Source organism: Dipodomys merriami, unplaced genomic scaffold (assembly GCF_024711535.1).
Source record: "Dipodomys merriami isolate MVZ:Mamm:240054 unplaced genomic scaffold, mDipMer1.0.p SCAF_1, whole genome shotgun sequence".
Taxonomy (NCBI): Eukaryota; Metazoa; Chordata; class Mammalia; order Rodentia; family Heteromyidae; genus Dipodomys; species Dipodomys merriami.
The window spans coordinates 106,080,928-106,095,768 of NW_027202270.1; the positions used below are offsets into that span (position 1 = coordinate 106,080,928).

Here is a 14,841-nt window from a genome sequence, read left to right on the forward strand (position 1 = left end):
AAAAGGACAGAAGTGGTACTGTGGCTCAAGTGGTAGAGCACCAGCCTTCAGCAAAAGCATCTCAGGGACAGTACTCAGCAAAAATAAATAAATAAAATAAAATTCTAAATACATTTTTTTTAGGTCGATTGTGGGGCTTCAATTCTGGGCCTGTGCACTGTCCCTCAGCTCTTCAGCACAAGGCTAGTGCTCTACCACTTGAGCCACAGTGCCACTTCTGGTTTTATGAGTGGTTTATTGGAGATAAGAGTCTTACGGACTTTCTTGTTGGCTTTGAACTGTAATCCTCAGATCTCAGCCTCCTGAGTAGCTAAGATTACAGGTGTCAGCCACTGGGGCCTGGCAGATATTTCTAATTTTAAAAGAATCTATAACCAAGTGCTAGTGGCTTACACCTGTAATCCTAGCTACTCAGGAGGCTGAGGTCTGAGGATCACTGTTTGAAGGCAGCTGAACAACAAAGAATTTGAGACTCTTACTTCCAATTAGCCACAAGAAAACAGAAGTGACACTGTTGCTCAAAGCGGCAGAGTGCTGGACTACAGCAAAAGAGCTCAGGGACTGCACCCAGGCTCCGAATTCAAACCACAAGACTGACAAAAAAATGCTAATAAAAAAATAATCTATAAACCTAATCCCTATAAACATTTCTCTTGCTTAAATACATAGCAATAAAAAGAAAAGGCATCTTTTTCTGCTTCATTATTCCTGTTGCTCTAGTTTTTTTTTTTTAATTAATATATAGCATGACATACTTGAAGATGATACATTGAGTACTCTAATCTACTTATTCTTCTTCCTACAGCCAGTGAAATGGCAGAAAAAGTACTGCTTAAAAAATAAGTCAACAGGAGCTGGGAAGGTAGCTCAGTGGTAAGTCAACAGGAGCTGGGAAGGTAGCTCAGTGGTAGAGTGCTTGCCTTGCATGCATGAGGCCCTTAGTTCAATTCCTCAGCACCACATAAGCAGAAAAAGCCGAAGTGGTACTGTGGCTCAAGTGGTAGAGTGCTAGCCTTCCTTGAGCTGAAGAGATGAGGGACAGTGCCCAGGCCCAGAGTTCAGGCCCCATGACTGGCAAAAAAAATAGTAAGTCAGGGGCTGGGAAGGTGGCTCAGTAGTAGAGCGCTTGCCTTGCATGCATGAGGCCCTGGGTTCGATTCCTCAGCACCAAATAAGCAAAAAGAAAAGAAGCCGGAAATGGCGCTGTGGCTCAGGTGGTAGAGTGCTAGCCTTGAGCTGAAGAGCTGAGGGACAGTGCCCAGGCCCAGAGTTCAGGCCCCGTTCCACGACTGGACCCAAAATAATAATAATAATAATAATAATGTCAACAGCCAGGCACTGGTGGCTCATGCTTATAATCCTGGCTACTCAGGAGGCTGAGATGTGATGATCATGATTTCAAACCAGACTGAGCAAGGAAGTCTGTGAGACTCTTAGCTCCAATAAACTACTAAAAATGCCAAAAGAAGTAGAGCTGTGGCTCTACTGGTAGAGCACTAGCCTTGAGCAAAAAGTTGAGGGACAGAACCCAGGCTCTGATTTCAAGTCCTAGGACCAGCAAAAAAAATAATGTAAGTCAATAGTGCTGAGGAGTTCAGTGGTGAAGTGCTTGACAAGCATCATAGGTTTGACTTCCAGAAACACACACACACACACACACACACACACTACATGCCAAAAAAATTGCTCCTTGCTACCTCAAGAAGTCCTACAGCTATGGAAAGAGCCACTCCTGAGGAACGCAAAGGTCTCTTTCCCTGTGGGACAGGCCAAGGGTCTCTCTGAAGTTCTCCCAGAAGATCTGTGAGGTTCATGTCTATTTTCTGTACTGGCTGTAAGAATCTGCAAAATAAAATTGAATAGAAAACCATTTATAATTGGGTGCAAGTGGCTCATGCCTGTAATCCTAGCTTCTTAGGAAGCTGAGATCTGAGGATGGCAGTTTGAAGCCATCCCAGACAGGAGAGACTCTTATTTCCAATTAACCACCAGAAAACCAGAAGTAGTGCTATGGTTCAAAGTAGAGCACTTGCCTTAAGAAAAAGAACTCAGGGACAGCCCACCAGCACCATGATCGACCAAAACTAACCCAAAGAATTTTTTTAAAAGAAAGAAAAAAGAAAACCATGTATAGATGTAAGGATTTAAGATTTCCTAGAGAAAAATACTTGTGATATACTATAAATCAATAGTACTGAAACTTCAGTACATCAGAATATGATGAGGGCTTCTTTAAAACCAGACTTGTTTTAGTTTGTTTCAGTAGGTCTGGATTAGGGCCCAAGATCGTTCTTGAAAACAAGTTCCCAGGTGATCCTGATGGCACTGGTACAGAAACCAGCAGCACAATTTTTTTCAATGTTTCAATTTTTTTTTTTAATTTTAAAATTTTTAATTAAAAAAAACTCAAATCAACTATTATTTCAGGACTTCATCTTTCATTTATTCTATTAAGTTCTAAGGTTACTAAAATAATTATGAGAAAATATACCAACTCACTTTTAGTTACAGAATTTTTGATTAGAAGGTTTAAGAGAAAAAGCTACCAACAAGTTTAAAATAAAAAGCTTTTGGGGCTGGGAAGTTGGCTCAGTGGTAGAGCGCTTGCCTTGCAAGCATGAGGCCATGGGTTCGATTCCTCAGCACCACATAAGCAAAAAGAAAAAAGCCGGAAGTGGCCCTGTGGCTCAAGTGGTAGAGCGCTAGCCTTGAGCTGAAGAGCTGAGGGACAGCACCCAGGCCCAGAGTTCGGGCCCCACGAGTGGACCCAAAAATAAATAAATGAATAAATAAATAAAATAAAAAGCTTTTTTTTTTTTTTTGGTCAGTTGTGGGGCCTGAACTCTGGGTCTGGACACTGTCCCTCAGCTCTTCAGCTCAAGGCAAGTGCTCTATACCACTTCAGCCACAGGGCCACTTCCGGCTTTTTTCTTTTTGCTTATGTGGTACTGAGGAATCGAACCCAGGGCCTCATGCATGCAAGGCAAGTGCTCTACCATTGAGCCACCTTCCCAGCCCTAAAATAAAAAGCTTTTGAGCATTATTTTGACTTGAACTCCAACAAACCTCAAAAATTGTTCTGTTTTTTCTTTTTTTTTTTTTTTTGTCGGTCGTTGGGTTTGAACTCTGGGCCTGGACACTGTCTCTCAGCTCTTCAGCTCAAGGCTAGCACTCTACCAGGTGAGCCACAGCACCATTTCCAGTTTTTCTGGTGGTTTATTGGAGATTAGAGTCTCGAGGACTTTGCTGCCCCGGCTAGCGATCCTCAGATCTCAGCCTCCCAAGTAGCTAGGATTATAGGCGTGAGCCACTGGCATCCAGCAAAAATCATGTTTTTATGAAGTTAAAAATAGGAAGTCTTGAAGTAGCGCTATGGATCAAGTGGTAGAGCACTAGCCTTGAGCTGATGAGCTGAGGGACAGCGCCCAGGCCCAGAGTTCAAGCCCCACAACTGACAAAAAAAAAAAAAAGGAAGCCGGGCGCTGGTGGCTCACGCCTGTAATCCTAGCTACTCAGGAGGCTGAGATCTGAGGATCGCGGTTCAAAGCCAGCCCGGGCAGGAGAGACCGTGAGACTCCTATCTCCAATAAACCACCAGAAAATCGGAAGTGGCGCTGTAGCTCAAGTGGTAGAGCGCTCGCCTTGAGCTGAAGAGCTGAGGGACAGCGCCCAGGCCCAGAGTTCAAGCCCCACGACCGACAAAAAAAAAAAAAAAGGAAGTCTTGGGGCTGGGAAGGTGGCTCAGTGATAGAGTACTTGCCTTGCATGCATGAGGCCCTGGGTTCGATTCCTCAGCACCAAATAAGCAGAAAAAGTCAGAAATGGTGTTGTGGCTAAAGTGGTAGAGCACTCACCTGGGCTGAAGAGCTTAGGGATAGTGCCCAGGCCCAGAGTTCAGACCCCACAAGCGACGGAAAAAAAAAAAAAAAAAAAAAAAAATAGGAAGTCTGCCAGGCAGTAGTGGCTCACATCTATTATCCAAGCTACTCAGGAAGCTGAGTGAGATCTAAGGCTCACAATTCAAAGCCAGCCTGCTCAGGAAATTCCTGGAGACTCTTATCTTCAATTAACCACAAAAAAAGGAAAGTGGAACTACGGCTCAAGTGGTAGAGCACTAGATTTTGAGCAAAAGCAGCTCAGAAACGCACCCAGGTCCTGAGTTCAAGTTTCAGGAGTGGCACTAAATTTTAAAAAATAAAAAAGCCAGGAAACATCTAAACTAAATTCCTTACATTGCAATGAAGAAAAATGAGTATTTTTTTAGCCAGGTGCCAGTGGCTCATGCCTGCAATCTGGAACTACTCAGGAGTCTGAGATCTGAGAATGATGGATCAAAGCCAGCCCAAGCAGGTATATCCATGAGACTATCTCCAATTAACCACTAGAAAACCAGAATTGGCACTGTGGCTCAAGGGGTAGAGTGCTAGCCTTGAGCTGAAGAGCTCAGGGACAGAGCACAGTCCCAGAGTTCAAGCCCCATGACTGACAAAAATAATAATAATAATAATTTTAGTGATATTACTCTGCCTTAACTCCATATTGGGTGCATGACTTAAGTTGTACCATGCCTGCCTAAAAAAATGAGGACTTGAATTCAATTCCTAATACCAAAAGATTATACTCCTGCAACACAATTACATTCCTAAAAACACTCGTATAGTATCATGAAACTCATATGCTCAAGGGTATGAGATGCTCAAAATAGCTTCATGAATTATAAATCCTGTTTGTCATATTATTACCTATTGGAAGGAGGCGGCTGCTGTACCTGAGGACCACGTGTTGCTTGAGTTACTGGTACTTTAGCAAGCCCCAGCATTTCCTGTAAAGAGATTATATATCTAAGTGATATTCATTGTTTACAAAGAGTTATGAACCTATTTACCATGTGCAAGGTGCTATACTAGAAATTAGGGACACAAAAATAAAGAACACAACAAGGTCTCTTTCCTCAGAAGACAAACAGTACAGCTGGAGACACTGTAAAGGAAGCAATACTAATTCAATGAAATTATCATGATGAGAGAGAAAGTACAAGGTATATAAGAAAAACAGATTAGGGGCTGGGAAGGTGGCTCAGTGGTAGAGCGCTCGCCTTGCATGCTCAAAGCCCTGGGTTCGATTCCTCAGCACCACATAAGCAAAAAGAAAAAAGCTGGAAGTGGCGCTGTGGCTCAAGTGGTAGAGCGCTAGCCTTGAGCTGAAGAGCTGAGGGACAGTGCCCAGGCCCAGAGTTCAGGCCCCATGACCGGACCCAAAAAAAAAAAAGAAAAACAGATTATTAATTTAGAAATATTCATATATAACTCAGAGTCAAAATAAGTTAATGTGGCTGCATATGGAGCACACACCTGAGTCCTAGCACTAGAGAGTCTGACTGAAGCTAGATCTTTTCTTTTTTTTTTGGGGGGGGGGGGGGGGATCCAGTCGTGGGGCCTGAACTCGGGGCCTGGGCACTATCCCTCAGCTCTTCAGCTCAAGGCTAGCGCTCTACCACTTGAGCCATAGCGCCACTTCCGTCTTTTTTCTTTTTGCTTATGTGGTGCTGAGGAATCGAACTCAGGGCCTCAGGCATGCAAGGCAAACGCTCTACCACTGAGCCACCTTCCCAACCCAAAGAAGATCTTGAGTTAAAGGCCACTGGGTACATAAGAGTTCCAAGTCCGCCGGGCGCTGGTGGCTCACGCCTGTAATCCTAGCTACTCAGGAGGCTGAGATCTGAGGATCGCGGTTCAAAGCCAGCCCGGGCAGGAAAGACCGCGAGACTCCTATCTCCAATAAACCACCAGAAAACCGGAAGTGGCGCTGGAGCTCAAGTGGTAGAGGGCTCACCTTGAGCTGAAGAGCTGAGGGACAGCGCCCAGGCCCAGAGTTCAAGCCCCACGACCGACAAAAAAAAAAAAAAAAAAAAAGAGTTCCAAGTCAACTTGAACTATATAATGAAACTGTCTCAAAAAAGCAGAACAAACAAAATACTTAGTCTTAGAGTAAAAATATGTAATAATCACAGTCTACAAACCTACCTCCTATATACCAGATTCTGAGCTTACCTCTTTATATCTATTATTGATATGATAAAATATGACAAAATAATGAAAAATCAGGCACAGTGACACACAACTGTAATTCTATCTACTTAGAAGACTGAGGAAGGATTTAGAGTTTGATACCAACTTGTGTGAGATGCTATCTCAGGAGAGCCCTCCCACCTAAGATAAGGAGGTACGAGAAGGGTAAATATGGTCAAATATCCTAAATGTATGTAAATTTTAACAATAAAATATGTTGATCTGTTCCAAGGGAAGGAGGAATGAGAAGAGATAGGCGGGATGGGTTTGATCTGGATACACTGTATACATATATGAATTTGTTCCAAGAGGAGGAGGAATGAGAAGAGACAGGAGGGATGGTGATCTGGATACATTATATACACATATGGAAACAACACAATCCTTTTATATGATGAATAATGGAGGGAGCTGGGAAGGTGACTCAGAGGTAGAGCGCTTGCCTTGAATGCATGAACCCTGGGTTCGATTCCTCTGCACCACATAAGCAAAAAGAAAAAAAGCTGGAAGTGGCACTGTGGCTCAGTTGGTAGAGTGCTAGCCTTGAGCTGAAGAGCTGAGGGACAATGCCCAGGCCCAGAGTTCAGGCCCCACGAACTGACCAAAAAAAAAAAAATTAATAATGGAAATGAGGGAAACAGGCTGTAGGTTTGGCTTACTGAACTAAATTAGACTAGTAAGCTCAAGGTCACTAGTTCAAACCCCCTGAACCACCAAAAAGAAGAAGGAAAAAAAAAAAAAAAGCAGCAGAAGCCTGTTTAAAAACTACTAAAACTGGACTGGGAAGGTGGCTCAGTGGTGGAGTGCTTGCCTTCCATGCATGAGGCCCTGGGTTCAATTCCTCAGCACCACATAAGCAGAAAAAGCTGGAAGTAGAGCTATGGTTCAAGTGGTAGACCACAAGCCTTTAGCTGAAAAGCTGAGGGACAGCGCTTAGGCCCAGAGTTCAGGACCCATGACCAGCAAACAAAAAACAAAAAGCTACTAACATTTCCAGTTTTTAATTTTCCTTTTTCTTTAAAGTCTAATACAGACATTGATTCACAGAATCATTACACAATAATATCCAGTATTTACTTTATTTAAGGCTGGACAGTGAGCAGCAAATTTATTGAAGACTCTAAGGATCACAATTTCAATATGAAGCAGTAAAATAATGCTTGGTAAACTGCTACTTGTTAGGTGATACCTTTGAAAAAAATGTTCCTATGAATGTGTAGCCTCTGTGTTCATGAGTCAGTAAACACAGAAAATCACAATAATGAGGCATGTTTCTAAATTTCTACTTTACACGTGAAAATTGACAGTAGAAAGACTGTACAACAAGTCATGTCGAAAAACAAACTTTAGGCTGGGAAGGTGGCTCAGTGGTAGAGTGCTTGCCTTGCATGCATGAGACTCTGGGTTCGATTCCTCAGCACCACATAAGCAAAAAAAAAAAGAAAGAAAGAAAAGAAAAACGAACTTTACAACTTTGAGGCGGGGACGGGAGGGGGGGGAAGGGGAGAAGGATACGAAGGGATGGGAAGGGGAAACAAAGCAGGAGGCTCCAATGCTTGATAAGAAATGTGCTCATTATCTTACCCATGTAATTGTAACCCCTCTGTACAGTATTTTCACAATTTATATATATATATATATATATATATATATATATATATATAAAGAAAGACTGTACAGAAAGAGAAAGAGAAAGGAAAAAAGAGAGAGGGAGGGAGGAAAGGAAGGGAGGGAAGAAAGGAGGAAGGGAAGAAAGGAGGAAGGAGGGAAAGAAGGAAGGAAGGAAGGGAAGAAGGGAGGGAGGAAAGAAAGCATGCAGGCAGGCAAAGATAAAGTAATGTGTGTAATGTTGTACAACAAAGCAAAATTTTAATCCAGGTTTTCCTACAAAACCCTGTAAAGACTTACACCATACTAGGTACATTAATAAAAAAAAGTGATGCAAAATTATACAAATAGAAAAGTTTAGGTTTGAACCACAGGACTAGAGGTGTAGAATAAGTGGCAGAACATTTGCCTAGCAAGCACAGTGTCCTGAATTCAAGGCCTAGTACTACCACCAATTAAAAACAAAAAGTCAAACACTGGACTATTCAGGGAGAAGGTATGGGTTCTTTTTCAATCAAACACAGAAAGAAGATAAAAATGTTCTGATGAGGAAAAAAAAAATTCCTCTATAAGCATTTATTTGCCTATTGCAAAAGGAAGGTATTTTATGCACTACATATGTATTATAGCTTAAATAAAAGGTACTCTATGATCAAAACTTAACTACTCAGGGGCTAAGAAGGTGGCTCAGTGGTAGAGTGCTTGCCTTGAGTGCATGAGGCCCTGGGTTCAATTCCTCAGCACCACATAAGCAAAAAGAAAAAAAAGCCAGAAGTGGCACTATGGCTCAAGTGGTAGAGTGTTAGCCTTGAGCTGAAGAGCTCAGGGACAGTGCCCAGGCCCAGAGTTCAGGCCCCATGACAGGACAAAAAAAAAAAAAAAAACTTAACTACTCACTTAGAAATAACAAAATCCACAATCTGACAAGTGCATGTGATCCTAATATGCTATATATAACTCCTTTGCCCCAGAAGAAAAGGCATGTTTTCCTCAATGAAAAACATTTTATGCGTAATATGTATGCGTCTGCATATGTACTCATAGTTCATCTATTAATAACTCCCATGCCTGAAAATATATTTCCCTTTGCCAAACATAGCCAAGTGTTCAGTTTCTACTTGAAATGTCAAAAGCAAAAGCAAGCTGGGCACCAGTGGCTCATATCTATAATCCTAACTAGTCTGGAGGCTGAGATCTGAGGATCTTGCTTCAAAGCCTGCCCAGGCAGGAAAGCCTATGAAACTCTTTAATAAACTACTCAAAGAAAGCCAGAAGTAGAATTGTGGCTCAAGTGGGAGAGCTCTAGCCTGAAGTAAAAGCAGCTCTGGGACAGAGCCCAGAACCTGAGTTCAAGCCCCAGGGCAACAAATCAAAAGGTGTGTGATTGCTCTCTATTTGCCTGAAGCACTACTCTTTTCTAAACCCTTTAAATCTCTAAAAAAAATACCTTCAACTATTGTAAAGATACAATTAAAAGACTCTTCAATCTGCTGCTGGGGGCTCCTGGTACAGCATCTTTTTTTTTTTTTTGTAGGTCCTGGGGCCTGAACTCTGGGCCTAGGCGCTGTCCCTCAGCTCTTCAGCTCAAGACTAGTGCTCTACGACTGGAGCTACTGCACCACTTCTGGCTTATTTCTGCTTATGTGGTGCTGAGGAATTGAACCCAGGGCCTCATGCGTGCAAGGGAAGCTCTTACCACTGAGCCACCTTCCCAACTCCTAGAGCATCTTTCTTGAATGCACAAGGTCCTAGATTAAATACTACAAAAAAAAGTCTTCAATCTGAGTAATAGCAATTTAAAGCACACAGGACAAAACTGATGTCAATATTACCTATGTGTTATAATACAATTATATTAATCAATTTTTTAATTTCCAGAAACATATTCAAAAGACATTTATAAACACATATATTGATATTCACACATAATTAAAAACTATCATTCTTCTTACCTGCAGTTGTTTGGCAGATAGATCTTTTGTTCCTCTAAAGACATAGCTTTTTGAAATGCCTTCACATCCAAGCTCATGAACCTGTACCATTCTCCCAAAAGTAATAAGTCCAACCAAAGCTGTTGGTGGCAAGAGACTTAATGACATCTGCATGGATTCCTTCAAGGCTTGTAAGTCTTCATCTTCCATGCAAGTATCAACCACGTAGAGGAATATCAAAGGCATTTGAGGACCACGCTTTTAAGAAAATTTTGCAATAAGAAAAGATATTAACACTTCAATGCAATATTTAAAACATTCAAGGACTCATTAATTAGTACAAATTCTAATATGTGCATACAATGCAATAATAACTAAGCCATAACAGAAATAAAGTAGGTTATATGTGTTGTTATTGAAAGGTGGCTCAGAAGCTGTAATGAGGTAAAAATTAAGTTTAATACAACATAAGCCTGGTACCAGCAGCTAACACCTGTAATCCTAAGATCTGAAGATCCCATTTCCAAGCCAGCCCAGACAGGAAAAGTCTGTGAGACTCTTATATCCAATTAACAACTAAAAAGTCAGAGGTGAAGCTATGGCTCAAGTGGTAGAATACTAGCCTTGAGGGGAAAAACAAACAAACAAGCTCACAGTCAGTACCCAGGCTCTGCACCCAAAAGAAAAGAAAAAAGTCATATTATTACACAGAGGGAAATTTATTTTCTATTTAATTACAGGAAGTTAAATTTGCTTTTGTGTCTATATGTCACAAGCTCTTACTTGCAAATCAACATTTTCTAAGTCTGAATTTCATGTAAAAAGTATTTGTTTACTTTTAAATAATAAATCAGTAACTATGTAGCTTAAGCCAGGCATGGTGGTTCACACCTGTAGTTTCAGCTACTTAGGGAGGAGTACTTGAATCAGCAAGTTCAAAATGAGACTGGACAGCACAGCAAGACCTCAATCTCATTTTTTTAAATTTTTTTAAGTTTAAAAAATATGTATAAAGAAAGTGACACGGTAGCTCAAGTGGTAGAGCAATCGCCTTGAGCTGAAGAGCTGAGGACAGCGCTCAGGCCCAGAGTTCAAGCCCCACAACTGAAAAAATAAATAAATAAATAATAATAATAATAATCCCTCATAGCATTTGGGGCTGGGAAGGTGGCTCCGTGGTAGAGCACTTGCCTTGCATGCATGAGGCCCTGGGTTCAATTCCTCAGCACCACATAAGCAAAAAGAAAAACGCTGGAAGTAGCGCTGTGGCTCAAGTGGTAGGGTGCTAGCCTTAAGCTGAAGAGCTGAGCAGTGCCCAGGCCCAGAGTTCAGGCCCCATGATCATACCAAAAAAAGAAAAAAAAAGATAAAAATATGTATAAAATAACTACTTAAACATTAATGCCATTCTTGAAGAATCTTTTTTTTTTTTTTTTTTTTTTTTTGCTGGTTATGGGGCTTGAGCTCTGGGCCTGGGTGCTGTCCCTCAACTCTTCAGCTCAAGGCAAGTGCCCTACCACTTGAGCCACAGCGCTACTTCTGGCTTTTTCTGTTTATGTGGTACTGAGGAATTAAACAAAGGGCCTCATGCATGCAAGGCATGCATTCTACCACTGAGCCACGTTCCCAAGCAGCAGAATCTTAAATTAGTCAGGAAGGCCAAATTGCTGAGTGGCTCCAATAAACCATAATTCTGTTTTCTATACAACACTCAGGAAAACTATTATTTCCACTATGTGAAACTGTTCACAAACGGAAGAAAAAACGATCTTCCCAATGCAAAACAGGTTCATTAATTACAGTTAGGGGGTACATTAACGGATTTAATTATCATAGTAACTAAGTATCTGTGAAAAGACTTTCCAATTACAAAACAAAATATACTAACTTACTCCATACAACAAATCACACATCCTACCCAGTATCTGACTATCCATCAAATAACTATATCAGAGAAATTATCTACAAAGGTAGGTTCTTACCTTTGAAAGGCTCTTTAATTCAGTGAGCTATAATGCATTTAAAGCCATCTGAAGCCAGACACAGTGGCTTACACCTTTAATACTAACAATTTAGGAAATGGAAATAGGAAAATGTAGTTGGTTCAAGGCCAGCCTAGGCAAAAAAAAATTAGCAAGATTCTATCTTGCCAATACTATAATGCCTGCCTGTAATCCAAGCTATGCAGGGAGCATAGACAGGATGGCCATACTCTGGGGATGGCCTGAGAAAAACGTGTCAGATTCTGGTAGTAGTTCGCATCTAAAAGCCTAACTACTCAAGAGGCACCTGGTAGTTCAAGACCAGGCTAGGCAAAAAAAAAGTTCATGAGATTCTACCTCTAAATAATCAGCAAAAGCAGGGCAGGGCAGGCACCCAGTGGCTCACACCTATAATCCTAGCCAATTAGAAGGCTAAGATCTAAGAATAGAGGTTAGAAGCCAGCCTGGCAGACAAATCTGTTAAGACTTTTATCTCCAATAACTAGGGGAAAAGAGCAGGAAGCAGAGGCATGGCTCAAGTTGTAGAATATTAGCTTTGAGCAAAAATGCCTAATGTGAACGTGAGGACCTGAATTTAAACCCCAGGACAGGCACTAAATAAATATTCTATGACCCTATCTGAAAAAAGTTAACAAGACTGGGAGAGATTGGCTACTACTGAGTAGTAGAGGGCCAGCTTAACATGCACAAAAACCGAAGTTCAAGCACCAGTACTTTAAAAAACAAAAAAACTGGGCTAGGAAGGTGGCTCAATGATAAGAGGGCTTGCCTCGCATGCATGAGGCCCTGGCTTCAATTCCTTAGCACCACATACATAGAAAAATCTGGAGTGGGGCTGTGGCTCAAGTGTTAAGAGCACTGGCCTTGAACTGAAGAGCTTAGGGACAGTGCCCAGGCCCAGAGTTCAGGCTCCATGACCAACAACAACAAAAAAAACTCAATTGGACAATTACTTTGACAAAAATTATTGCATACTTAAAACTTTCTACGTGGGGCTGAGAAGGTGGCTCAGTGGTAGAGCGCTTGCTTTGCATGCCTGAGGCCCTGGATTTGATTCCTCAGCACCACATAAGCAAAAAGAAAAAAGCTGGAAGTAGTGCAGTGGCTCAAGTGGTAGAGCGCTAGCCTTGAGCTGAAGAGCTGAGGGACAGTGCCCAGGCCCAGAGTTCAGGCCCCACAACCAGACCCAAAAAAAACCCAAAACTTTCTTCTTATTTGCTCTCATGTTCTTACCAGAACTACATATTCAATGCTAGAAAACTGAGGCAAAAGTTCAGCAGGCTGATTCTGTTCAGATATCCCAGCATAAGTTGGTGGAAACTACAAATAGAAAAACAAAAATTTTTAATTATTTGCCAGAAAGAGATAATTATAAACTGAAAACTATTTCACCATTTAATTATTAAAAGTTTCAAAACATAAAACATAACTATTTCATCCTTTGTAAAAGTGCATTTTCCTATATGACTAGTACTACACATTAGCATCTGCAATGGGTATTTTCTTACCTGATTCCTTTGATAACAGAAGTTGCAAGCCCAGAGTTTTGCTCTATAATCCACTTGACTGTTTTAAGAAAAAGACGTATTAGATTATAATTCACTTCAGTTTCACAAGGATCTTAATTTTTTTAATTTCTTTTGAGGGGGTGGGTTGAAGGGCTTGAACTCAAGGCTAGATGCTTGAAGCATCAGCTTCAAGAAAAAAGAGCTTTGAGTTCAAGCTCCAGTACAAGACAAGTAGATGTATAAACACAGAAAATAATACTAGCACTTAACACGTGGGAAGCAGAAAGACCTCTGGTTTGAGACAGCCCTAGGTTACATGGCAAGTACAAAATCAGCCTGGAAAAAATAGCTAAACCCTAGGTCAAAAAAAAATAGAGGCTGGGAAGGTAGCTTGGTGGTAGAGTGCTTGCCTTGCATGCATGAAGCTCTGGGTTCAATTCCTCAGCACCACATAAACAGAAAAAGCCGGAAGTGGCTGTGGCTCAAGTGGTAGAGCACTAGCCTTGAGCTGAAGAGCTGAGGGACTGTGCTCAGGCCCAGAGTTCAGGCCCCACAACAACAACAAAAACAAAAAAGTAAAAAAATATAGATAGATATAGATATTATGAAAAAATAAAATTCTTGTAGATAGAAATAATAAAGATTAAAGAAAACAAAACAGACTATAATAGCAACTTTAAAAAAGAACATGTTTTTCTTTTTTTTTCCTTTTTTTTTTGTGCCAGGTCCTAGGGCTTGAACTTGGGGTCTAGACTCTTAAAACTTTTCATTCAAAGCTAACACTCTGCCACTTGAGCCACAGCTCTACTTCTGACCTTTTTGGTAACTAATTGGATAAAGTCTTTTAGATGGTTAGTTGGAGTAGGTCTCATAGATTTTCCTGCCTGGCCTGGCTTTGAACTGCAATCCTCAGATCTCAGCCTCCAGAGTAGTTAGGATTATAGGTGTGAGCCACCAGTGCCCAGCTAGAGAAACTTCTTTTTTTTTTTTGGGGGGGGGGGGGGAGGCGTCCGGTTGTGGGGCCTGAACTCTGGGCCTGGGCGCTGCCCTCAGCTCTTCAGCTCAAGGCTAGCGCTCTACCACTTGAGCCACAGCGCCACTTCCAGCTTTTTTCTTTTTGCTTATGTGGTGCTGAGGAATCCAACCCAGGGCCTCAGGCATGCAAGGCAAGCGCTCGCTCTACCACTGAGCCACCTTCCCAGCCCTAGAGAAACTTCTTAAACTGAAGGTTAACCTGAATGAAAAGAAACCAAGAGGAGAGTAATTCATAAAGTATTCATATCTGCACAAGTTCCAAGGTAGGAACAAATCTGGTATATTCAAGAATGAGAAAGACAGCAGGATGGCTAAGGTACTATGTAGATGAGAGTAAGAAATATTCATTATACATGATGAAGGCAGAAATATGCACAGACTAGATTATATAATGCTTTACAGGGGCTTGGAAGGTGGCTCAGTGGTAGAGTGCTTGCCTTGCATGCACGAGGCCCTGGGTTCAATTACTCAGCACCACATAAGCAGAAAAAGCCAGAAGTGATGGAGTGCTAGCCTTAAGCTGAAGAGCTGAGGGACGGTGCCCAGGCGCACAGTTCAGGCCCCATGACTGACTAATAAACAAACAAAAAATAATAATAATGCTTTACAGGGCTCGATAAGGGTTTGAATTTTTCATTCCAAGTATTAAGGGGCTAGAGGTGCACCTAAGGGATAAGAGTATTTGCCT

The 14,841-nt window shown here is 41.5% G+C and overlaps 1 protein-coding gene across 1 annotated transcript in view; it reads right to left on the reverse strand.

Annotated features, from left to right (window-relative positions):
- Positions 1-14,841, reverse strand: part of Sec23a (SEC23 homolog A, COPII coat complex component) — a 57,774-nt gene that overhangs the window by 37,500 nt on the left and 5,433 nt on the right. The window contains exons 3-7 of the mRNA XM_070026944.1: positions 13,119-13,176; positions 12,844-12,930; positions 9,629-9,865; positions 4,743-4,822; positions 1,698-1,842 (exon numbers count right to left, since the gene is read on the reverse strand). Of these exons, the coding sequence (XP_069883045.1) occupies positions 1,698-1,842; positions 4,743-4,822; positions 9,629-9,865; positions 12,844-12,930; positions 13,119-13,176 (607 nt within the window). The remainder of the gene's footprint in view (positions 1-1,697; positions 1,843-4,742; positions 4,823-9,628; positions 9,866-12,843; positions 12,931-13,118; positions 13,177-14,841) is intronic.